General features: G+C 26.9%; 2 protein-coding genes and 2 long non-coding RNA genes across 7 annotated transcripts; 2 read left to right on the top strand and 2 right to left on the bottom strand.

Annotated features, from left to right (window-relative positions):
- Positions 1 to 267: 267 nt before the first annotated feature.
- Positions 268 to 5,008, bottom strand: LOC114944710 (G protein-coupled receptor Mth2-like). 2 transcript variants are annotated; one of them, XM_029320757.2, is made up of 5 exons: positions 3,592 to 5,008; positions 3,009 to 3,087; positions 1,971 to 2,173; positions 1,639 to 1,798; positions 268 to 1,233 (listed from the first exon to the last, which is right to left on the bottom strand). In XM_029320757.2, the coding sequence occupies exons 1-5, from the start codon at positions 4,628 to 4,630 to the stop codon at positions 957 to 959; spliced, it is 1,758 nt and encodes a 585-aa protein (XP_029176590.2). In that variant the 5' UTR covers positions 4,631 to 5,008; the 3' UTR covers positions 268 to 956. The 2 variants fall into 2 exon arrangements, with proteins under 2 accessions (XP_029176590.2, XP_029176591.2); XM_029320758.2 differs by lacking the exons at positions 1,971 to 2,173; positions 3,009 to 3,087.
- A 1,622-nt stretch (positions 5,009 to 6,630) lies between these two features.
- Positions 6,631 to 8,624, bottom strand: LOC146719771 (uncharacterized). Its single transcript, XR_014926349.1, has 3 exons — positions 7,986 to 8,624; positions 7,383 to 7,461; positions 6,631 to 6,819 (listed from the first exon to the last, which is right to left on the bottom strand). It is a non-coding gene; the product is annotated as an uncharacterized LOC146719771 (long non-coding RNA).
- Positions 8,625 to 11,118: 2,494 nt separating this feature from the next.
- Positions 11,119 to 21,423, top strand: LOC114944709 (lipase 1-like). Its single transcript, XM_029320756.2, has 8 exons — positions 11,119 to 11,313; positions 13,758 to 13,943; positions 14,783 to 14,963; positions 15,777 to 15,891; positions 19,273 to 19,516; positions 20,025 to 20,183; positions 20,302 to 20,529; positions 21,142 to 21,423. Exons 2-8 carry the CDS (start codon positions 13,788 to 13,790, stop codon positions 21,316 to 21,318), a joined length of 1,260 nt encoding a protein of 419 aa, XP_029176589.1. The 5' UTR covers positions 11,119 to 11,313; positions 13,758 to 13,787; the 3' UTR covers positions 21,319 to 21,423.
- A 681-nt stretch (positions 21,424 to 22,104) lies between these two features.
- Positions 22,105 to 24,778, top strand: LOC114944713 (uncharacterized). 3 transcript variants are annotated; one of them, XR_014926346.1, is made up of 5 exons: positions 22,105 to 22,282; positions 22,873 to 22,962; positions 24,207 to 24,305; positions 24,400 to 24,515; positions 24,623 to 24,778. It is a non-coding gene; the product is annotated as an uncharacterized LOC114944713 (long non-coding RNA). The 3 variants fall into 3 exon arrangements; XR_014926347.1 differs by lacking the exon at positions 24,207 to 24,305 and having other exon boundaries at positions 24,623 to 24,777; XR_003822247.2 differs by lacking the exons at positions 22,873 to 22,962; positions 24,207 to 24,305 and having other exon boundaries at positions 24,623 to 24,777.
- Positions 24,779 to 27,297: the final 2,519 nt, after the last annotated feature.

The raw sequence follows: 27,297 nt of genomic DNA, 5'->3' as shown, positions 1-27,297 counted from the left end.
GATTTTTCTTCAACATTCCTCGTGTAGTTCTGGGCATGTACAATGCTCTTCCAAATAAGAGTTCTGATAATAAAAATATTAAAAAAATAGATAATAAAAAATTTTTTTAAACAATTGACAATAAACTGAAACGAAAATAAATCATAATTATAAAATAATAAAGGGTAAATGAACCGCAGCAAGAATTTCGTGCTGATCAAACTATTTATCAAATAAAACTATTTATTAAACAAACTATTTATTAAACAAACATTTCGATATATTTTAGACCATCTTCATTTTACATAGAATGTTAGTTAAAAAGAATTATAGATGATAGCGCATAACAGAGTCAGAAAATTAATAACAAACCTAACCAGTTGAAATCTAAATGCCGCTGCATTAAAATAAGAGTTTCAAATATCAAACTATTGACCAAAGCCAAAATGAACATATGAAAACATTTTTCTTGTTACAGTATTGTCCTAAGTGCATCATAGCAAAGTATATGCGGATAAAAAGTTTAATTTTTACATAATTTTCAGTTTCTTAAAAAAAATGTATGGTTGTTCTAACTTTCGTAAATTGTATATAAGATATCAAAATAAATATTTTTATATGAATAGATCATAGTTTTCTATTTAAAAAAGGCACATTGTTGACATTTTTGTCACTTTTCCACGATGCTGATTGGCTATAATCATAATCAAGCAACTGCCATATAACAACTTGACATTTGGCAAAATAAAATTAAATAAAATTACAATTATTAAAACGTTTAATTGCATACACAAAATACAAAATAAATGACGCGTATAATGACAGGCGCAGTGCGCGTTTGTTTTGTCTAGAATATTAAATTGCGAGTAATCGTTTGTTCATGAACTGCGATGAAACTTTTTTTACATATTACAATAATAGATTTCAATCTCTTGGGACGAATCTTTCGCGTGACAATTTTCTTCTCCGCAAAAGTTCTACAATTCGTGCATAGACTCCACATATGTATTATTCAAGTCGATGTCAGTCGATCTTGCCTTTGTCTCGTATCTGAATCGTTTCAATAACATCAATTTGATCTTCTTTTTCCATACAAATATGATAAAGATGCAGAAACTCTGCACAATATCGAACAAAACATAAATAAAGTAATATTTTTTCTTAGTTCCAAACGACCATGACATTATATGCACAAACCAATTTAGGCCCAATATGATAAATATCACGATAAATAACTGCATATATAGATTAAACCTGAAAAAATATATATATACATATATTAATATTTAGTCATCTTTCAATAAAAATAAATTCACTATCAAATAATTACTTTGAAATATAATGGAATAAATTACAATCCCAAAAAGAAGGAAAAAGAAATAGTTGTTTAAAAAAATTTTTTTTAAATGTAATTTTCTTTATGAAATAAATGTATATTCGTTTATTTCATTATCACTATTTGCGACATTAGAGACCTTCTCGTATCACAGACTTTCTCGGAGAGACACAATTCAAGTTACAGGAATAAATGTTTGTCTTCTCTTATAGATTAATGTAATTACATGTCAGAAAGAAAAAAGAAAATAAAATAGAAAAGAATGTGCACATGTGTATTGTTTCAAATGTCAAATAAAATGCAAAACATGTCAAAATACTCGCCATTTTTTATTGTCATTATACCGTTTGCTTTCTGAATCTGTTAGACGAAAGTCTGTATTTTTTTCAAAGCGTTTAATATTCAATACCGTAGAAATGGATAAGCAAACGCTACTTAAGATACAGACAGCTTTGATCCAGGAATAATACAACACGTTTAGAACTGAAAGAGTAAACTTATTATTATTATGCTTATTTATTATTATTACTATTATTATTATTAATATTATTTATATTTTTGTCATTTTTATTATTATTATTATTGTCATATAATTTTATACTGTTTCATACACTTTTAAAATTCCATAGCATTAATAGACTTATCTGAGACATACGTTTATTACGATACCAACAATTTCCTATTTCAAATTCTGGTCTCACATTTTTTGGTATATACGTGGAAACAAAATTCACGACGATGACACAAACAATACCAAGTATAAATGGGCAACCGTATGCAAAAATCACATAATACAGTAACTTCTTTTTTTCCGATAGTCTTTTCCGATTGACATTTTTTTGTAACAAACAGAATTCTCTGCAATTTGTATGTCATATTTAACTAAGTATAGATAAAAGAAATCTCAATGTAAAAAAGTTAAATTAATATTTGTTTTTAATTAATGCATTTCTCAAAAATCTCACTCAATTACCATGAGAAATAGTATAACAGTGTATAATTTTTAGAAATTGTTATATAGAACCGATCGCGGATGTATAGGTATGGCTCTTGTAATCAGTCAAATTTTCAGTTATTTCAAATTATCAAGGCGTATTTTATTATTAATTCACGCCGACTAAAAACAGGCGTTATGAGTATACATATACGCGAGAGAAATGTATTGGTTCGTCAAGGTTGCTAGCTCAGTGGTAAAAGCATCTGCCCGGCAAGCAAAAGACTCGGGTTCGATTCCTGATTCAGCTGACTTTTCGGGCCGATTAATTTTTCTCGGCTATATCGCATCAGGAAGATAAAAGAGGGGAACCTAGGAATTAATATCTCAAATATGAGAATTTCCTAAATAAGTCTTAGTATGTGCTAAACGAATTTCGTGCACATTCATAAGACAGCAAAACATTTAATTTCGCGGTTCTTCACGCACATACATCCGTGGTCGGCTCTCATAGCTAGTCAAATATTCAGTTACTTCAAAATATCGAACCTTAATTTACTATTAATGTTTTATAAATACTTTAAAAATTAATAATGTAGTGTTTATTATTTAATATGCCATTTTTAATTTCAAAAAATTTACATTATCAAAACAAAATATATTTGTTTTGTTTGATACTATAACATAATTCTGTAAAGACAAATAAAAATTAAAGACAAGTCAAATATAAAGAACAATATAAAAAAATTGACAATTTACCTGAATTTCCTCCACATTGTAAAGCTTACGGTACTTAGCCAGAAGAAACTCGATATAGAAAAAAAATAATTGAAGAAGGCTGAAAAATAAATAAAAATAAAAGCTATAATAATAAATAATATTTTAATCACTGAGAGCGCGTTAACTGGGAGGAACTCGCAAGTTTTTTTGATACACCATTTAAAAATAAATTTACTCCACATCCCGCATTAAAATTTATAACAATATTTTATGAATACTGATACAGACGATATTAAATTAAATAGTATTTCAAGGCATAACGCTAAAAATTTTAAAACTTAATATTGTACAAATATATATATATATATATATATATATATATATATATGTATATATTACGACGAATTAATTAAATTTAAGTGCATTACATTTTAATTTTATTTCATTATTAATCATTATATTCTTGAAAAGTTTTATATTTAAGAATAATATATGATATTTTTTATATTTAAACTATTTAAAAAAATTAAAAATATGCGAATATACATTATGCTCGACAAGCATGTACCCTACATTGATTGCATATAGTTATATATATAATTTATTATTTGATATACTGTACCAAGTGTAATACAGACGGGATATGGTATTTCCACTTCATATATATATATATATTTCACAGCTTGAATTATGACTGCAACGGATGAAGCAAAGCTGTAATTGCACAACGTAAAACCATATACATTTCGAAGTTCTGGCAATATGGAATACACTAAAAATATTGGCACCAAAAATAATAAACGCATTAAATTCAAGATCTTATATATCTTAAAAAATCGATTTTCCGAGAAAACCGCTGGTATGTTCTTTATCTCGTCCCTCAAAACTTGATTAAAAGTTTCCGAGCAATAAGTCACTTCAAACTCATTTCCACTTTCCGAGATGACAGCAAGACAATATGAAGTTGATTTAAATAATGTTTTAGAATGAGATAAATAGATGGAACCATTGATAAAGATCTTATAATCGTATTGATGATTCTTATGTACTTTGAAACGTTGCGTTTCTAAACACGAATCATGGACGGCAAACTGAAACAATTTGTCCAATTTCTTCTTTTCGTTCTCCATTGAATCGTTTGTGGATTCGTACACATTTGGAAGACGGTATTTAATTTCTTCCGGAATGCATTTGCTGTCATTCAAACTCAGGCTGTTGCCAAGTGGACAGCAGAGCAAAATGCAAGTGATATTATTGCACATTTCGTATGGAACGATGTTAATTTTTTTTCTATCTTTGCAATTTTCAAAGACACCATTTGACACAGAATTGTTCTTTCCGATCAACTTTTTATAACTTTCCTGTGACGTAAAATTTCCTTTATGATTAACATTTGTCGAATTGATGTGCGAGTTTTTTTGTATTTGGTCATCATCTTCATAATTGTAAACATATTGAGAATTGTTGGCAAATTTATTTTCACACAAATCATATAGCAGTGTTTTCATTTTGTCGCTGCTGATTGTTGCAGAATCCGCGTTTCGTACTGTCGAATTATCATCTTTCTTTTTGTTATTGTTGGAATTTTGCTGAGATTTTGATGACGAAATGATGAGAAAAAAAAGTCCGCAACACAAAAACGCAAAACTTTTTAGACACATTATTTTATATAAGAATATGCTTTAGAATAATTAAATAATTAAATCGATTAAACTTATCAGCATTCTACAGTTCTCACATAGATTTTAAATCTTCAATAATTAAAATATTCTATATTTTTATGCATACTTTAGTTTTTATATTAATTGTGTGAAAAAAAGATATTAAATGCAAAATATACACGTGTAATAAAATTAAATTTTTTTTTTTAATGTTTTGCAACAGAATCTCGAGAAATTGATGTAATTTTATTCTAACACCATTAACGTAGACGCTATTAATTTTATTTATCTCTTAAATTCATTAAAACATATACTATTTCACTATATCCGGCTTTGATGTCTTTTTCTAAAAATAAAGAAGAATGTATCTCCACGAAAGAAGAGATGAAACTACCGAGGACGACGAGTCGGCGATAACTTTGCATGGAAACACATACGCGCACACTATCTGCCTACTACTACAAAATTATACATATATAATTTACTTACATAAAGAAAACAAAAAAGACGTTTGCGGAACTTCTACTGAGCTATTGACTCTTAAATGAAAACCTATTATATTTTTAAGTATACTATTAAATATATATATATAATACATAGTTAATACATATATTTATTGTCTATATATAGCTGAGATCAAAATATTTAAATAAAATATTTTTTATAAATGAATTTCATGAATTTTTATAAATGAACTTTATATATATATATTACGTAGATTTTATTATATTTATTAAGTAGAATAACTTGTATGCCAGTCTGCTAGTTTTCTATAAAAAAGCATGTTGTTGACATTTTTATCATTTTCCACGATGCTGATTGGCTGTCTTGATTCGCGTTGTGCGTTACGATCATAATCGAGCACCTGTCATATAACACGGATATTAAATTGCGATTAATCGTTTATTCATAAATTGCAATAAAATATTTTTACACATGTATTATTACAATATTAGATTTCAATCTCTTGGGAAGAGTCTTTCGCGTGATCATTTTCTTCCCCGCAAGAGTTCGACTGTTCGTGCATAGACTCCACAGTTGTGATATTTAAGTCGATGTTAGTCGATCTTGCCTTCGTCTCGTATCCGAATCGTTTCAGTAACATCAGCTTGATCTTCTTTTTCCATACAAAGATGACAAAGGTGCAGAAACTTTGCACAATATCAAACAAAACATATATAAAGTAATATTTTTTCTTTGTTCCAAAAAACCATGACATTATATGCACAGACCAATTTAGGCTCAATATGATAAATATCACGATAAATAACTTCATATATAAATTAAACCTAAAAATGTATAAATATATATATTCATATATAAATATTTAGTAAATTTTTCAATAAAAATAAATTTTGTATCAAATAATTGAATTGAAAAATAATGGAATAAATTACGAACCTAAAAGGGGGAAAAGAAATAGTTGTTTATAGAAAGTCTTCAAAAATGTAATGTTCTTTTAGAAATAAATGTATATTCGTTAACTTTATTATCATTATTTGCGACATAAGAGACTTTCTCGTATCACAGACTTTCTCGGAAAGACACAATTCAAGTTACTGCAATGAATGTTTTTTTTTTCTTTTATAAATTATCGATTATGTAATTACATGTCAGAAAGAAAAAAGAAAGATAAAAAAAAATGTGCACGTGTGTATTGTTTCAAATGTCAAATAAAATACAAAACATGTCAGAATACTCGCCATTTTTTATTGTCATTATACCGTTTGCTTTCTGAATCTGTTAGACGAAAGTTTGTACTTTTTTCAAATCGTTTAATATTTAATACCGTAGAAATGGATAAGCAGACACTACTAAAGATACAGACAGCTTTGATCCAGGAATAATACAACACGTTTAGAACTGAAAAAATATACTTATTATTATTATGATTATTTATTATTATTATTATTATTATTATTATTTATATTATTTATATTCTTGTCATAAAATTTTATAGCATTAATAGACTTATCTGAGACATACATTTATTACAATACCAACAATTTTTTATTTCAAATTTAGGTCTCAATTTTTTTGGTATATACTTGGAAATAAATTCCACGACGATGACACAAACAACACCAAGTATAAATGGACAACCATACGCAAAAATCCCATAATACAGTAACTTCTTTTTTTCCGTTTGTCTTTTCCGATTGACATTTTTTTGTAACGAACAGAATCCTCTGCAATTTATATGTCGTATTTAATTAATTGTAAATATAGATAAAAAAAATGTAATAGAGTTAAATTAATGTTTGTTTTTGATCAAAGCAAATTCTAGAAAACCTCACTCAATTACCATGAGAAATAGTAAATAGTATGACAGTGTATTATATTTATAAACTGTTACATATTTACATAAATATTTTAATAAGATAATCTAAATTTTTATTTAGATTCTAGAGACAAAAAGTATTTATGTTAAAAATTATTATGTATTGCCTATTTTATACATAAAAAAGAAAGATCAACGCGATATAAATATTACGCTCGTATAATGTGAAAAACATTAAAGAAAAATTGGATACATTAATCAGAATTAAACTGCGTTGAAATATTTTATAAATATTTTATAAATTAATAATGTTGTGCTTATTATCTAATATGCCATTTTTAATTTCAAAAAATATAGATAGGGAAACAAAATATTTGTTTTATTTCATATTATAACATAATTCCGTAAAGTCAAATGAAAATTAGGGGCAAGTCAAACGTAAAATAAAATGTTAAATACTTGCCCATTTACCTGAATGTCCACCACATATTAAAGCTCATGGTACTTAGCCAGAAGTGACCCGATATAGAAAAAAAATAATTGAAAAAAGCTGAAAAATGAATAAAAATAAAAGCTATAATAATAAATAATATTTTAATTACTGAGAGCGCGTTAAAATGGAGTAACTCGCAAGTTTCTCTGATACACCATTTAAAAATAGATTTACTCTACATCCCGCATTAAAATTTATAATAATATTTTATGAATACTATTGATACTATATCGATATTAAATTAAATGGTATTTCAAGAGAGGCAGAACACTAAAAATTCTAAAACTCAATATTGTATAGGCATACATATATGTATATATACACATGTATATATATATATATATATATATATATATATTTGTATATATACATTTGTTGTAACGAACTCAGATTGTTAAAAAGCATTAAATTTTAATTTTATTTCATTAATAATCGTTATATTTTTGAAAAGTTATACATTTAAATTATTAAAAAGATTAAAAAATATGCGAATATACATTATGCTTGACAAGTATGTACCCTACATTGATTGCATGTAGTTATAATTGTTTGTATATAATTTATTGTTTGATATACTATACCAAGTGTAATACAGACGGGATATGGTATTTCCACTTCATATATATATATATATTTCACAGCTTGAATTATGACTGCGACGGATGAAGCAAAGCTGTAATTGCACAACGTAAAGCCATATACATTTCGAAGTTCTGGCAATATGGAATACACTAGAAATATTGGCACCAAAAATAATAAACGTATTAAATTCAAGTTCTTATACATCTTAAATAAACGATTTTCCGAGCGAGTCGCTGGTATGTTCTTTATCTCGTCTCTCTCGACTTGATTAGAAATTTTTGAGCAGTAAATCACTTCAAACTCATTTCCCATTTCCGAGATGACAGCAAGACAATATGAAGTTGATTTAAATAATGTTTTAGAATGAGATAAATAAATGGAACCATTGATAAAAATCTTGTAATCGTATTGACGATTCTTATGTACATTGAAACATTGCGTTTCCAAGCACGAATCATGGACGGCAAACTGAAACAATGCGTCCATTTTCTTCTTCTCATTCTCCATTAAATCGTTTGTGGATTTGTACACATTCGGAAGACGGTATTTAATTTCTTCCGAAATGCATTTGCTGTTATTTAAACTCAGACTGTTACCAAGAGGACAACAGAGCAGAATGCAAGTAATATTATGGCATATTTCGTATGGAACGATGTTAATTTCTTTACTATCTTTGCAATTTTCAAAGACACCATTTGACACGGAATTATTCCTTCCGATAAATTTTTCATAACTTTCCTGTGGCGTAAATTTTCTTTTATGATCGACATTTGTCGAATTGGTGTGCGAGTTTATCTGTATTTGATCATCATCCTCATAAACGTATACATATTGAGAATTGTTGGCAAACTTATTTTCACACAAATTGTATCGCAGTATTTTCATTCTATTCCTACTGATTGTTGTAGAATCCGCATCTTTCTTGTTTCGTACCGTCGAATTATCATCTTTCTCTTTGTTATCAATAGAACTTTGCTGAGATTTTGATGACAAAATGATGAAAACAAAAAGTCCGCAACACAAAATCGCGAAATTTTTTTGACACATTATTTTATATAAAGATATATTTTAGAACAATTAAATCGATTAAACTTATCAGCATTCATCAGTTCTCAAATAGATTTCGAATTTTTAATAATTAAAATATTCTATATTTTTATGCATACTTTAGTTTTTATATTAATTGTGTGGAAGAAAGATGTTAAATGCAAAATATACACATGTAATAAAATTAAATTATCTTTTTCTTTTTATGTTTTGCAACAGAATCTCGACAGATTGATGTGATTTTATTCTAACACCATTAACGTAGACACAATTGATTTTTAATTATCTCGCTAGATTCACTAAAACGTATACTATATCACTATATCCGGCTTTGATTTTATATTCCGAAAATAGAGAAGAATGTATCTCTACGAAGGAAGAGATAAAACTACCGAGGACGACGAGTCGGTAATAATTTTGCATAGAAACTCATACACGCACACTATCATCTACTATTGCAAAATTATTCAAGTATATATAACATTTACATATATGTAAAGAAAACAAGAAAAATTTGATAAACCTTTACTGAACTTCTATTAATTCTTAAATAAAAAGTCATTACATTTTTAAGAATACTATTAAATATATATATATATATATATATAATATTATTAAAAATACTATTAAAGAACTGATTGATTAGTGGATATAAAAATTTCTTCTGAATAACAATGAATCGATTATACATATGTAAGAATAATTTTATTTAATCCACGTATTTATCAACAAATATATTTGTTATCTTTACAGTACAAAGAAATAATTGAAAAATGAAAATACGTGTAATATATGTATATCAGTTTATCGTTATTCGCCAATTCTTATATTTTGCATTCCAGTTTTCTAGATACCGTACTAAATATAAAATAAAAAATATATTATGCCAAAACCGGTTTAAATTTGGCTTTCCTGATTTTAACTTTTATTTAGGTAACTGATTTTAACATTTATATAATATACGTATAATAGTTATTTATTTAATTAGAAATTAAAAATGGCGATGGATTAAATATAACGATTATACTATCTAATTTTTCACTCTCGACTTTTGATAAAAAAGAAATATTTATCATAAATGATTCCATTGATTTATTTAATAATTAATTAAAACTAATAGTTACTCAAATTTAAATCATTTTAGAAAAAATAGTACAACGTAAACTAAGTTATTGTGAGCATAAAGAATCTAAGATTTGAATTAAAATAATGATATAATAATCTTGTGGTTAAATATTTTTTAAGATTATAAAATTAATAATAAATTAATTATAATTAATTAATTAATTACAATTTATTATTAGTTATTATTTTATTCAAGATTTTTACATATTTATTTATTAATAGATCTACTTATTTATTTATTATTTATTTTTTATTGTTTATATATAAAGATAAGATGTTATAATTTTATCTAGATAATTATCTACATAATTTTATTTATATAATAGCAAACCATGTAATTGATGTACAGTATAAAATTCTCAATTTTCTTGGAGTATCTACACAAACGTATGACGACACCAAATTCTTTAAATAATTGATTTACAATATTTAAAACATCCATTTCAAAAGACAAGTTTCAGCAAAAAGTTACGCCAAGATCATTCATCGAAGCAATTATTAAGAAAGAGGCTCCACTTCAGAAGTAGTCATGCTCAAAAGTAAAATAGTTTTTTCTCAGATTTCTCATGTAACATTAATTTAGGCAGATTGAACTGTAATTTTTGTTTCGCTTACTTTAATCACCAAGCAAAAAAGATCCTGCCGCATCAATCTTGCGTCATTAAGTTATTTACTCAACGAAAGATTTTTAAATCGGCAGCATATAGTAAGAATTCGTTACTTTCGAATACCTTTCATTATAATTGTATATAGAATTATAAGTATAGATTACATCAAGGATACTAAATTTTTCGATCGCAGTAACAAACAGAAATGTAACCTTGATTAAATCTTCGATCTGCACGATTGCCCGTCGTTTAAACGTCAGAATACTTGAAATTGAACTTTGTATGTGCTCCTTTTCTGTTTAGACTCCACTACCACCATCCACCACTCTACTACTATAACCCAGAATCACGATTTAACCGACGTTTCAGCGAAGACAATTCTGCATTTCATTGACGTATACCGGTCTGCTAAGTTTTGTTATGTGATTACGGTCGCGAGATATTATAAATCTATTGATATACAATTCATCGATCTACCACCGATACATCAGGATATCTATCACGAAAATATCAAATAGTTTTACGCAACGGCGTAATTGATATTGTGGTAAGTAATTAAAGAATAAAATTATATAAATGAAATCAACTAGATAAAATTTTGGCGTCATCTTATTTTTATATAGATATTAATCATATGTATTATCTATATTTTTATTTGAATTTTGGAAAAAAAAAATATTGTCTTCACGAAATTATCTAGAATAATGTTTAGATAATTTAATTTAGAATCATAGTACATGAAAATACATAATTAGTAGAACTTAAGCAATAATAATTCAGAAATAAAAATAAGAATCTCATTTTATATTTCTTTTTACATTTTTTAACTGTGTTTATAAACGGTCTTAAAAATAACATTATCTAGAAGTTATCTAGATGAATCATTGTATAATTTTACCTTATTTATCTAGGTACATTTAATACAAAATTATCTTTATTTGATCTAAGATAAATTTACATATTTTCATCTCATCTTTATCTAGCTAATTTTAAAATTATCTAAGTTCAACGCTGATGACAAAAGAGAGAGATTGATTAATTGATTGATTGACTGATTTAGCTTAATTGCATGTAAGTCAAGCTTTGTACATAGAATTAAAAAATTGTGCAAACGGAAATTTGCACATTGCTTACGCACCATATTATTTCGCTAATTAGAATAATTTTTCAATTATGGCTTCTTCATAGAGGAAATTAAATTCAATGTAATCAAGCAATGTGCAAGTTAAGTTTCCTTTATGAGAAAGTCATAATTGAAAAGTCATCCTAATCAGCAAAATAATATGACGAGAAAGTAATAATGTGCAAATTTCTTTTTGCACAATTTTTTTTATATAAAATATGTTTTAAAAATGTTAAAATATATTTAAATATACATATTTTCTACATATAAATTTTTAAATTTTGAAATATTCAGATTATTATTGTAAAAAATTCCAAATTTTATGAAAAACTTTATATATAGAATTTAAAAAAAAAGTAGTTTAAAGAAAAAATAAATACATTTAAAAAAATAAATTTTTGTTGTCTGTAGAAATGTAAAAAATACGTTTGTGGAATTATGACTTTATAAACATTTGTGTCGATACGTTTCTGATTAGTGTTTTGGACAGTTTATTATAAAACAATTAGGCACAGTGAAAAATTATGAGATTAACATGTGCTATTTGAGTTGTTTTATCCCTTTCTGAAAAAAAACATTTAATAAAGTCTAAAAAAGAAAAAACGAATCTTCTGGAAAATCAAAAAAAAAAAACAGAATTAAAAGAATTAGGAAAAAAATTAGAGATTAATTAAGATTAATATTAATGTCTGTAATCTCATTAAATAAAATATTATTGTAAAACATTTATTGTGTGTGTGTGTGTGACACTTTAATCACAGTTCAAATGCAGAAAAAATTTGAGAGAACAAAAATTTATAAATGCAATTTCTATGTTGCTACTTATAAAAAATAATTCTCAATCTAATTATATTAAAAAACACAAAATTAAAATTTAAATAGTGACATTATAAAATTCTTGTAAAAATTTTTTTATGTATAACAAATATAAAATTATATAGAAAAATACATATAATCGCAAAATTTTATATGAAATATGTCTATGTACATAATTAGATAAAAATGCTTTTTATATATAATTATAAAAATTGATATATATATATATATATATATATATATATATATATACATATATAATAAGTATTTCTTCATATATATAAATATATATATATATATATATATATATATATATATATGTTTTATATATAATTTGACATAATTATATATGAACCCTTATAATTTATAAATAATTATATTATTATATTTATATAATTATTTATATTTATATATTATTTATATATTAAATTTATATAATTATGTATAAACATGAACATATATTTTACATATAATTTTACGATTATATATATATAATTATATATAAAAAATTTTTTACCGGGATTGATTAACACACAATGAGAATAGAATGATTAATGTGTTTGTAAATTTTTTTTTCTTACAATGGTTATGATATAAACTGGTATTGCAACAATCTAATTATGGAATCGTTGCATAATGTTTTCAAGATTTTTTGCTTTTAAATGCTTGGCGATAGTTGCGAATGCATAATTAATTAATATACTTCATAATTGCTGGCAATTTAATTAGAATTTTGTATTTATTGTTTTTAAAGATATTGATGTAGATTTTTTTCCATAGAAATATATATACACATATTCTGCTTCAAAAAGAAAACAGGAGTTCAACCTAGCCTACTTTAATATTTTTTCTAGTTTACTTTAATTTTTGGTCCATTTCTTTATGCAGATTAATAAAAATCAATCGAAAGGCTAATTCATTCTAACAATAAATATAGTGCGTAAAAAATAATTGCCTCATATTAAACTATTACTTGCATGTTCTGCTTTATTTTTTTAGTAATATACTTACATATATCCCGATAGGAAAACTTGTCAGTTTTTTTATTGCAGTTTATTAAATCAATCTCTGTCATCGACACAATGAGATTAGTCGTGTATCTGGCATTATTCTGCAGTTTATCCAATACAGTAACAAACGTAAAAAGTCAGCAACATACATATGCCGAAAAAATATCGTGGATCAACTGGGAACAGTCCAGAGATTTTAAATTCAATCCCGATGACGCTTTCGACACGGTAAACATTTGTTTTTACTTATTACAAACTAATAAAAAAATTGATATTCTTATTATTTTAATTATAAAATATTAGAAATTAAAATATTTATTATTGTAATTAGATTAATTTTTTCAGAAAATGGTCGAAAATGATCTTATATATTATGCTGCACTTTTATTTAGATATCGAAATTGGAATTTAAATTACATATTTCTATTAATCACATTTATGTATAATAATATTATTATCTTCTTCTTTTTGTTTTGTTAAGTCAATTTAAATATCCGATTCAATTGTTAGTATTATTTATTTGATATTAAATAATCTTTGTTTTATTTTGAAACATATAATAAATATAATACATATATATACAATTTTTTATTATATCAATAATATTAATTTTAGTCTGATTAAAAATTTGTATAAAAATAAATATTTATTATAATTGTAACATAGTCATTAAAATCATTTTAACTGATTCAAAAGATAACAAAAAATAATTTAATGTATTAAAATTTATTACTGAAATAATCCTATAATACATAATTCTATCGAGCTTTTCTCACACTTTTATCAGTCGAAGAAATCCCGCTTTATAATTTCTAAAAATCACATCATATATGTTTAATTAAAAAATTAGTACCTCTATTTGACTTCATTCTGACCTTGTAACATATATTCTTCATATTAATTAGATATTTATGGGTAATGCAAAATTAAGCAAAATTATTATTAATGCATTCTTTATATTTAAATTGTTTGAGAAATTTGCTCTATTTTTTTTTAATAAATAGAATACGCAGTTTTTCGCATTTTATTTCAACTGTGCATTTTTTTCTGATTCTTGATTCTTCTAGGTGAAAATGATAAGAAAAGAGGGTTATCCTGCAGAAACTCATGTCATAACGACGGAGGATGGTTATCTCTTGACGTTACATCGTATTCCAGGTAACAATGACTCTCCACCTGTATTATTGCAACACGCTTTGTTATGCACCTCCGCCGATTGGATCCTTCTTGGCAAAGGGAAAGCACTCGGTGTGTACAACTCTTTAATCAATCCTACAAATATTTCAAAATTATATTTTTGATATAGAAACTTAAATTCCAACGGACTAGTAAGAGCCAAACAAGGATGATACTGCATCGGATTCAATAAAAATTAATTTTTCACTGAAACTGATTTGTTGTGCAAGAGACATAAATTTCTTTTAGCGTAACATCAAGTAATCTCAATTCGAGATTTATTTATTTTTATGAATTATTTTAATAAATATCAATAAAAATTTATTTTTATTAAAACAGACACACTATCAATTGCCTTTGACTCTTATTAATCCGTAGAAATTTAAATTTTTAAAATTAAAAATCTTGTTATAATTTCTTAATTGTATCATATTTTTAATGCTCTATTGGAAAAATGCCTAGAAAAATCTCGAATTTAAATAACAAACTTATAAAAAAAACTTTTTTATGCAACTTTTATTTTAATTGTATAGTAAATTGTAACACAAATTTTAATTTATCTTATTTGTTAAAAATTGTGTTAAAGTTTATTATATTTAAATTAAAAATTAAAGTTAATATATATTTTTATATAATAATTTATATTATATATATTATTTATTTAGAATTGTTTATTTAACTTATCAGATAATAATAAACAAACTGCAATCAAAATACAGTTTGTAATCCTAATTTATAATTATTAAAAAATACTAACAATAAGGAAAAATATGATTTTATGTAAGAAAATATTATATATATATATATATATATATATATATATGTATATATAAGCAGATTTAAGTTATCCAATAAATTTTGCAAACAATGTCTTTTGCATTCTAGCTTATCTATTAGCGGATCAGGGATATGATGTTTGGTTAGGCAATTTTCGTGGTAATACCTATTCAAGGGCGCATATTTCTCTGTCTCCGTTGGAATTAAAATTTTGGGATTACAGGTATTAACACATAAAACAAAAATTATGATGCTTTGAAAAATGATAAATTTATACTCATGTAGCATATTTAATTTGGTCAAACAACGTAGAGAGACTTATATAATATACTTATATAGTCTAAAGTCTAATAAATATAAAAATGTTTAACTTGTTTAAATCACTTTTGTATATATGTATGTACATACTTAATTATTATAATGTATCCAGAGATATTCTTTATATAAGTATAGAGAGTATTCTCTTTATATAAGATGCAGACTGATACAAGTGTCTCCTTGTCAAAAATATAAATATATTTTTTTTAATATGTTCGAATTATTAAAACTTTTACATGAAGAATCAACAAATAAACTGTATTAAAAAAACAAAGATATTTTGGAAATAATGCATTTTTTTCAATTTTTTGCCAAAAGGAAAAGATATTTATTTTTTGACAATAGATTAATTTATGTAGTTTATCTATGTAGGATACTCTATTAAACATAAAATTTCTATGAATTATATATATATATATATATATATATATATATATGTATATATATATACAAATATATAATATATATATATAAGATGTATATATATATATATATATATAATATATATATGATATATATTATATATATCTATATATATAAGCACCGTCTGTCTGTATGTATGTACGCGAACTACTTCCGCATTTGTGGACCGATATTCGTGAAACTGGTACCAAAATGTTGCAAATTTTTTGGGGGTGGCTGCTGTGGGGTTTTTTTTTTAATTTTGTAATTTTTTTTTTTTTTCTACAGAGGAGGGTATGTTTAATCTTTTTTTGCAATATTTCTGAACACATGGTATCAAAATGTTGCAAATTTTTTTGGAGATAACGACGATGCGGTTTTTTTAAGTGTTACACCCCCACCCACGCACCCACCCACGCATCCACCCACGCGCATGCGCATTTATGGACCAATTTTCACGAAATTAGTACCAAAATGTTGCAAATTTTTTTGAGAAAACTACTGGTTTATTTTTTTAAGTTTACCCCTCCACCCACGCACCCACCCACGCAATCGTATATTTATGAACCGATTTTTTTTAAATTGGTACCTCTTCCGGCTCTTGCCCATCGAGCTTTCTGTTTTACTGCAAAAAATGATTATATTACATAATATTTATTTATAATATTATATTATTATATATAATATTGAGGAGGGAGAGGCAGAGAGAGAGAGAGAGAGAAAGAGAGAGAGGGATTAATTTAATCTATATATATAAGCACCGTCCGTCTGTCTGTCTGTCTGTCTGTGCCCGAACTACTTCCGCATTTGTGGACCGATTGTCTCGAAATTGGTACCAAAATGTTGCAAATTTTTCGGGGGTGGCTGCTGTGGGTTTTTTTTTTAATTTTTTTATTTTTATTTTTTTTCTTCAGAGGAGGGTATGTTTTTGCGAAAAAATTTTTTTTTTGCAATATTTCTGAACACATGGTATCAAAATGTTGCAAAATTTTTGGAGATAGCGACGATGCGGTTTTTTTAAGTGTAACACCTCCACCCACGCATCCACCCACGCATCCACCCACACGCATGCGCATTTATGGACCAATTTTCACGAAATTAGTACCAAAATGTTGCAAATTTTTCTGAGGAAACTGGTGCTTTATTTTTTTAAGTTTACGCCTCCACCCACGCAATCATCCACGCGCGTGCGCATTTATGGACCAATATTTTTACGAAATTGGTACAAAAATGTTGCAAATTTTTTGGAGATGGCGACGATGCGGTTTTTTCAAGTGTTACACCTCCACCCACGCACCCACCCACGCGCATGCGCATTTATAACCAATTTTCACGAAATTAGTACCAAAATGTTGCAAATTTTTCTGACAAAGCTGGTGTTTTATTTTTTTAAGTTTACGCCTCCACCCACGCACCCACCCACGCAATCGTATATTTATAAACCGATTTTTTTAAAATTGGTACCAAAATGTTGCAAATTTTTTGAAGATGGCGACGATGTGGTTTTTTCAATTGTTACACCTCCACCCACGCATTCATCCACGCGCGTGCGCATTTATGGACCAATATTTTTACGAAATTGGTACAAAAATGTTGCAAATTTTTTTGAGAAAGCTGCTGTGTGGTTTTTTAAAGTTTTATCCCACCCACGCATTCACCCACGCATTCACACATTTATTCACAGACTTTTTCGAAATTTGTACTCAAATTTTGTTGGGGATGGCTACTATGATTTTAACAAATTTTTATCATCCTATTCATCCACCCACGCACCCATGCACCCATGTGCATACGCATTTATTGACTTGGTCACACCAATAAGTAATTTTAAATAAATTTGTGTACATGTTTGTGATTGCAAAAATTTGCAACATTTTGGTACTAATTTCGTGAAAATTGCATACAAATTAAAGGTTTATTTACACGAATTGCACACATAATCACAAATACGTACACAAATTTTTTAAAAATTACTTCTTGGTGTGACCAAGTCAATAAATGCGTATGCAAATGGGTGCATGGGTGTGTGGGTGGATGAATAGGATGATAAAAATTTGTTAAAATCATAGTAGCCATCTCCAACAAAATTTAACTACAAATTTCAAAAAAGTATGTGAATAAATGTGTGACTGCGTGGATGCATGCGTGGGTGGGATAAAACTTAAAAAAACCACACAGCAGCTTTCTCAGAAAAATTTGCAACATTTTGGTACTAATTTCGTGAAAATTGGTCCATAAATGCGCATGCGTGTGGGTGGAGGTGTAACACTTGAAAAAACCACATCGTCGCCAAAAATTTGCAACATTTTGGTACCAATTTTTTAAAAAATCCGTTCATAAATATGCGATTGTGTGGGTGGATGCGTAGGTAAAAGCGTAAACTTAAAAAACCCCACACACATACACACAGAGAGAGAAAGAGAGAGAGAGAGAGAGAGAGAGAGAGAGAGAGCGTGTGTCTTAAAGAAAGAGGGAGGGAGAGAGATAAGGAGAGAGAGAGAGCATGTGTCTTAAAGAGAGAGAGAGGGAGCGCGTGTGTTTTAGAGTGAGAGAGAGAGAAAGCGTGTCTTAAAAAAAGAAAATAAAATATCTGGGAGAAAAAAATAGATAACATAGTAGTCATCCACAAAAAAATTTAAACATTTATTTTGGTATAAATTTCGTGAAAGTCGAACAACAAATGTGGAAGTAGTTCGCGGTAATACAAAAAAAGAATTAATTTTTTGTGTTAAAACGGATTTAATATAGACTATATGAGGACCGCGCAAAGCGCGGTCCGAATAGAAAGGCTGGCTTTGAGGACCGCGCGAAGCGCGGTCCGAAAAGCTAGTATATATATATATATATATTATAACAATTAAGATATAATCAAATATTTCACCAGCTTTCACGAAACGGGTATCTATGATTTACCCGCGATGATTACATTTATCACAAATATGACGTCACAACCATTGCATACTTTCATTGGTCATTCAGTGGGCGCTTGCAGTTTCTTTATAATGGCATCAGAGCGTCCGGAAATCGCACAAATGGTGCAAAAGATGATCAGTTTTGCGCCGGCAGTCTTTCTTGACCAAATAGAGAGTCCAATAAAATATATTTTTCCCTTCTGGAGAGAATTTAAGGTAAAATAATGTATGCAAATACAAAAATAGAAAATCATTTATTATTTATTGTTATTATTATTAAATTAAAAATTAATTTATTATTTATTATTATTAAATTATTTATTACCAAATAACAAATTATTAAAATAACTGTCCAAAACAATATCCCTTTGTCAAAACAAAAAATTCAGGTAGCTTCATAAACGTCTCTTAAATTGGAATCTAATGTCTTATAATTATCAAATACAAATGAGAAATGTCTTCATGAAAATGTGCTTGAAATCATAGTTTAAGAAATATAATTTTATATTTTTACGATTTAAAATAAAATGTATTCTTTAATTTTCAAAATTAAAATACAATGAGATAACATTTCCAATATAGCTACATATATACATTTATATATGATTATATATGAACAATTTTTTGTATTTCTTTAAATGTTACTCTTTCTATTTAAAGAATGCAAAAAGTATTTTTCAAATTATTTTGAATTAGAAATACATATATAAATTTTTGATTACAGGCGATCATGCGGTTATACTTTCATGACGAATTTATGCCGCAAAACGATGTTTTGAGATTTACTTCGAAATATATCTGCCCTCAGAATTTTATTACGCAACAGTTCTGTGCCAACCCAATATTTCTGCTCTGTGGAAATGATCAAGAACAATTTAACTACGTGAGTAGTGATTTCTCATCGAAATACAACTCCGAGATGATTCTTCGATCATCGCATTTCATTATTTTAAATACAATCATGCTTCCAATACAACTTTGTCTATATGTCCTCTATTCAGACTCTTCTGCCTGCAATCCTGGGCGTCGATCCGGCTGGCACCTCGGCTAAAACTATTCTACATTTTATTCAGACAAACCAGTCAAGCAAGTTTCGCCGATATAATTACGGTCGCGAGAAAAATCTATTGCTATACAATTCGCCGGAACCCCCGGAATATAATCTAACAAATATCACATTACCTATCGCATTATTTTATGCTCCTGGAGATTTGTTAATTAAGAGCGTGGTAAGTATAACAAAGAGCTGCTTGTTCAAATAAAATATAGAAAGAGAGGGAAAGAATAAATTAATTTAAAAAAAATTAATTTTTCTTGTCTGTACACAGTTGAAAAATTTGTGTTATATTTAAGATATCATATATCCACATAATGTCAAATAGACGCACAATATACTGTGTTAATATTTCAACACAAAATAAGTGCAAAGCTTCAACTAATTTTAAATAATTCTTGTGTAAAATTAACGTAGTTTTAATGTAAAAATATGTTAATTATAAATTTTATCATCCTCGCTTATAATATATTGTCAAATAAAAAATCAACATTTAATTTTGTAAATTTTAACAGATAAATCATGTCACTAATAAAATAGAGCATATTTATTGGTTAAAATTGAAAATAGATGCACATTGTGTTATTCTTACATTTTTTCCCGTTTTAACAATTAACAAATTAACAAATTAACACAACACCAATATGTTAAATTAACACATAAAGGTATTAAACATATTTTTAAAAAATAGATTTCAACAGGGGCCGTTTAACAGAAAAACACAAATTTTTCTACTGTGTAGAAATATGAAAATTTTCTGAAAATTTACAAGATCATTTTTTTCAAGAATATCAAGAGACTCTATCGCATATTACCCAACGTAATCGACTTATATGAAGTACCATGGCCCAATTTCAATCACGTCGATTTTATATGGGCCAAGGATGCTCCAAAACTCGTGTACGAAAGAGTTATTAAGATTATGAGAAATGAGAATTTAAATAATGTTACATCTACGAAATAATGTTACGTCAATAATAGAAATAATAATTAATAGATAAATATTATTTGTATTGTACTTGCTGTTTATTGGAAAGTTATTGATAAATAAATCTATGTAAAGTAAAAATTATTGTCAACTTGAAAAATTTAATTTAATTTAACACGATTCATTAATACATGTTACACGCACACATTTTGTAAACTTCTTGCTTTGCAATTTAATTTCCTGTGACTATTATCTTGGATACATCTTTTCATTTAAAAATTTAAATGCAACGTAATGTAATATAGTGTAAAAAATTGTCAGGAAGAACAAAAATTAATTATAATTAATTGATATACAATAATAGCACTTATATAATGTTTGTTAACATGTTAAAGATAATTTAATTAGTCAAAAATACGTTTCCGTGTAAAATAAATAATAAAAATCTAATAAAAATTATGATAATGAGTTGTCTATTTCTAATGTTGCGTTTTACGTATATTTTTGTTTGAAGGCGTTTTTGAATTTATTTTACGACTTTATGTCACGCACATATTTGTTAAGTTTCATATCGTTATTTTTTTTTAGATTTTTTTCTCGTATTCTTTTTTGATACACAATGTAGATTTAAATAATAACTATACACACACATCGAAATAATAAATAAAGAACTTCTCAAGGATATACACGTATTTCGAGATCCATCATTTAAACGTGAGAATGCTTCAAATTGAACTTTGTACACATGTGCTTATTTTTTGTTTAGACTTCATTACCATCATTCACGATTCTATTATACTTTCATCTAGAATCACGCTTCAACTGACGCATTTGCTAAGACACTTCTGCATTTCATTGGCGTATATCGGTCTGCCAAGTTGGGTGATTACGGTCGCGAAATAAATCTATTGATACACAATTCATCGATCTATCACTGATAGTCAAGTTATCTATCACGGGAATATTAAATAGTTTTGATGACTGCGTAATTAATGTTGTGGTAAGTAATAAAAGAATAAAATTATATAGATGAGATCATCTAGCTAAAATTTTAACGTTATTTTATTTTTATATAGATATTAAAAATATGTATTATTTATATTTTTATCTGCATTTTAGATGAAAAAAAGTATTATCTTTACAAATTAACTAGAATAATGTTTAGATAACTCGACTGATTTAAAATAATAGCACATGAAAATACTTAATTAGTAGAATAAAATTTAAGTAGTAAGCAATAAAAATTTAGAAATAAAAAAATGTATCTATTAATGGATCTATTTATAATGTTCAAATAACTTGAATAATTTAGAATCATAGCACCTAATAATACTTAATTAGTACATTAGAACTTAAGCAGTAAGCAATATAAATTCAGAAATAAAAGTATGGATCTATTTTTACATTCCTTTTATAATTTTTACTTTTTCATAATTGTGTTTACATAAACGGTTTTTAAAATAATATTTGCTGAAAGTTGACTTGATGAATTGTCGTATATAATTTTACCTTTTATCTAGATACATTTAATATAAAATCATCTTTATTTTATCTAAGATAAATTAACATACTTTTGTCTCCTTTTTCTAGCTAATTTTAAAATTATCTAAGCACAGCACTGATAACAAGAGAAAGAAAGATTGATTAATTGACTGACTTATTGATTTAACTTAATTGCATGTAAGTCAAACTTTGTACATAGAATAAATAAATGTGCAAATTTCCATTTGCACATTGCTTTTGCACTATATTATGTTGCTAATTAGAATAATTTTTCAATTAAAGCTTCCTTGTAAAAGAGGATTTTAAATTGTAATCAAACAATGTGCAAGTTAAGCTTCCTCTATGAGAAAGCCATAAAATCGTAAAGTCCTAATTAACGATATAATATGATGAGAAAGCAATGTGCAAATTTCCATTTACACAATTTTATTATATAAAATATTTTTTACAAATGTTAAAACTTATTTAAATATATTTTTTAAATATAAATTCTCAAATTTTGAAATATTTGGAACAAAATATTATTTTAAAAAATTCAAAATTTTATGAAAACTTTTATACATAGAATAAAAAAGTAGTTTAAAGAAAAATAAATACATTTAAAAAAATTAATTTTTTTTGTCTGTAAGAATGTAAAATATACGTTTGTGAAAATTATGACTTTATAAACATTTCTGTCAAAACTTTTCTTATTAGTGTTGGACAATTTATTATAAAACATTAGGTACACTGAGAAATTATGAGATTAACATGTGCTATATAAGTTGTTTTATCCTTTTCTAAAAGAAAACGTTTAATAAGGTGTCAAAAAATAAAAAAGCGAATCTTCTGGAAAACAGCTAAACTGTTGATCCAAAAACCAAAGGAAAAAGAAGATGAATTAGTGATTAATTAAGATTAATAAAACATTATTGTAAAACATTCGTTGACATTTTGATCGCAGTGCAAATGCAGAACAAAAGAGAGAACAAAAAATTATAAGCGCAAACTACGTTGCCATTTATTAAACATAATTCTTAATCTAATTACATATATTACAAAAATATAAAATTAGACTTTAAATGACAATATAAAATTAATAAACACAAAATGAGAATAGTATGATTAATGGACTTGCAAACTATGATTTTATTTTTTCGATCTTACAATGATTGAGCTGGTATTGCAACAATCTAATTATGAAATCATTACATAATGTTTTCTAGATTTTTTGCTTACAAATAGTTAACAATAATTGCAAATGCATATTTAAATAATACATTTTATAATTGCTGGCAATTTAAATTGAATGTTGTACTTATCGTTTTTAAAAATATAGATGTAGATTTTTTTCTCATAGAAATATCTACACATTCTGCTTCGAAAAGAAAACAGAAGTTCGATTTAACCTACTTTAATTTTTGATCTTTTTCTGCTTGCAGGTTAATAAAAATTAATTAAAAGGCTAATTCATTATAATAATAAATATAGTGCGTAAAAAAATAATTGTCATATTTAGCTATCACTTGCAAGTTCTGCAGGTCAGAAAAACTTGTCAGTCTTTTCTTATAATTTATAATCAATCTCTATCATCGACGTAATAAAATTAGTAATGTATCTGCCATTATTCTGCAGTTTTTCCAGTAGCAGACGTAAAAAATCAGCTACATACATTTACCGAGAAAATATCGTAGACCAGCAGGGAGCATTCGAGAGATTTTTAATTTAATTCCGATGCCACTTTCGACACGGTATGTTTTTACTCATTAGAAACTAATAAGAAATTGATATTCTTATTATTTTAATTGTATAATAAAAATAAAATTTTTTATTATTTTAATTTGATTAATTTCTCTAGGGAATGCTGGAAAATGATTCTATCTTGCTGCACTTTTGCTCATATAGGTATTGGAAATTGGAATTTAAATTTATAATAATATTAACACATTTTTCTTTGTTTTTAAATCTAAATATTTGCGCATTATAAAATGCAGAATATCTAATAGTAATTATATATAAACATATTTTTGATATGTAAAAAACAATTATTAAATGTTAGTTTAAAAAATTTAACATAACTCGCACATAAAGTACTAAGTTAAAGAGAAAAGTGTCGTTTTGTATTTTTACAATAAATTTTAATTTAACATGTACGACTATTATTGCCGATTATATACAACCAGTAACAAAAAATTACTCATTGCAAACCCATATAGAATTCTATAAAACATTAATCATTGCAAACTCATGTAGAATTCTATGAAACATTAATCATTGCAAACCCATGTAGAATTCTATGCAAAATAAACCATTGCAAACCCATGTAGAATTGTATAAAAAATTATCCATTGTGAACCCATGTAGAATCTTACTACAAAAGTAATGATATCAAAAAAAAATTGCGCCAAGTAAAAGTAGAAACTTAAAATTAAAATTGCAATCATGTATAGTGTTACGTCCTGCGGTCTCCATGATTCTTTTCTTTCGGAGAACGTAAAGCAATATTCAAAATATCGCAGACCCGCAGATAAGCCACGATGTGACAGGCGAGGCAAAACAATCTTTGTGCCTAAGAAAATATAAAACTATAACCCACTGTTCTCTTCAACGAACCACTCGAGAACTAATAAAATTTTCAAAGAGTAACTCTAAACAATCCTCGCCCGACAGATCAGCGATATCTGTTTAAGTCACAAGCTATAAACATATCAACCTTCCTTGATAAGAACAAATTCTCTATTGGTCGAAACCTAAGGCTCTAAATAAAAGCCTTAACCAAAGCCAATTGTATTAATTTTCAAAAGTCAAAGAGACGCCTCCGGACCTAAAGGGCGTCATTGAAAATCCTCCTATTTGTTGGGAAATATTAACAAACCAATGGAGAAGGAGGAGTTAACATCGCTCTCAATAAATAGTAAGTCCCTTCAATAATTACTCGTTACTTCCCAAATAATTCTTAGACCTCAAATTGAGATACTTATAAATGTGTTTCCTTTTCTTTTCTGATTTTAATAAGTCAGCATCTCCCTTTATCTCTTTTACTTCCTTCAAAATCATAGTGGATTTTCTGCACTAGCAGAGAGATCCGTGGTTTTTCTTCTCTCCCTCGAAAACCACAGTGGATTTCCTAAATTACTGAAGAGATCCGTGGTTTTTCTCACCTCCTTCTAGAATCATAGTGGATTTTCCACACTAGCGGAGAGATCCATGGTTTTCTTCCTCTCTCAACCTTCCTTTTCCCTTTTTTTTATTTTATTATTTTATTTTATTTTCCCTCTTTCTCATGGCACCCTCATTCCTTTTGTTATCCCGAATTGCCCAGCTCCTCTGGGATGTCCTGTAGAATTTTTTAAACGTTTCCTCCCTCTTCTCTCTTCCAAAACTTGCGATTCCCCATGACCTCTCTCACACACCTATTTACACGTATAGTATTAATTATTATTATTATTATTATTTTTATTATTAAGCTCTTATTGTAAGATCCAATCGGAATATTAACACTTTTTTCTCATGTATCACCCGCGAATCATACACACACACACACACACACACACACACACACACTCACACGCACACGCACTTTTATGTACGATTTGCGTAGAGTTAAGATCTGTAAATTTAATATTTCTTATGTATAAAATTTTTTCTTCTTGGTATGATAAAAATAAATCTAATCTTTAATTATGAATTTAGCTCTATATAATTAACTAAATAAAAAAATTCTCATTTTTATTCCTTCCCAAACCAGAAGTCGCACAAGATCCCATCCCGAGCAAAAGAGATTAAATTCTCTTGCCAAAAAGGGACCTCCGACGAACAGCCTTTTAAAATAGAGTAATAACGACCTGCTCGGTCGTTGACCTATTTGGACCTTCGCACGTTCGTTCGGGTCGAACAGACGCACCGTTCGAGGTCGTTCGATAATAACAGTAGTTACGTCCTTCCTCTGATTCTTCCTTTCTTGAGTCTGGACGTAACAATAGAGTCGTATAATGAACTAGTAAATTAATATAAAATATAAAAAATAAACAAGAATAACGTGATATGATCGCCAGTTAAATTTTTAAAAAACCAAATTAGGCAGGAATTTATTGACCAACACCGGCTAATTTTAAATTTCTTTTATTAGAAAAGAAACGACGTTTCGACCATCAATTAGGTCCTCTTCAGGCTATAAAATTACATAATACATTTCGGTAATACAATAAATAAAAATAAAATAAAAACAATAAAAATATCAGTAAATAATCGATGTATAAGAGAATTCAAAATTATAATAAAATATACATAAATACCTATTAAATTAAAATACATATTCCAATCAACGAATGATCAGGTAACTGTCAGTTGTAACACAGCAGAATGACAATCTTAAAAGTGAAAAAGAGAGAACCGATAGTTCGCACTGACATGTAAATTGACACTGTAACAACATCGACAGTATTTCGCAAATAAGTCCGATTATAAAATATAGAAATTGAAAGTCGTCTCATAAGTTTTAATACAAAAACAATATATAAACATGAAAGCAAT

The sequence above is a fragment of the Nylanderia fulva genome, unplaced genomic scaffold (assembly GCF_048542155.1).
Source record: "Nylanderia fulva isolate GAGA-0341 unplaced genomic scaffold, ASM4854215v1 Scaffold87, whole genome shotgun sequence".
NCBI classification, from domain to species: Eukaryota; Metazoa; Arthropoda; class Insecta; order Hymenoptera; family Formicidae; genus Nylanderia; species Nylanderia fulva.
Note: the sequence above shows the minus strand (reverse complement) of the source record. Positions and strands in the feature narration are given on the sequence as shown.

Coding starts and splice junctions, on each gene's coding strand:
- LOC114944710 (XM_029320757.2), bottom strand. CDS start 4,630: ATGTGTCTAAAAAGTTTTGCGTTTTTGTGTTGCGGACTTTTTTTTCTC. Junction 3,088..3,591: donor TCCCGTCTGTATTACACTTG/GTACAGTATATC, acceptor TTTATTTTTCAG/CCTTCTTCAATTATTTTTTT. Junction 1,234..1,638: donor TATAATGACAATAAAAAATG/GCGAGTATTTTG, acceptor ATATTTTTTCAG/GTTTAATCTATATATGCAGT.
- LOC114944709 (XM_029320756.2), top strand. CDS start 13,788: ATGAGATTAGTCGTGTATCTGGCATTATTCTGCAGTTTATCCAATACA. Junction 14,964..15,776: donor TGGCAAAGGGAAAGCACTCG/GTGTGTACAACT, acceptor TTTGCATTCTAG/CTTATCTATTAGCGGATCAG. Junction 19,517..20,024: donor CCTTCTGGAGAGAATTTAAG/GTAAAATAATGT, acceptor TTTTGATTACAG/GCGATCATGCGGTTATACTT.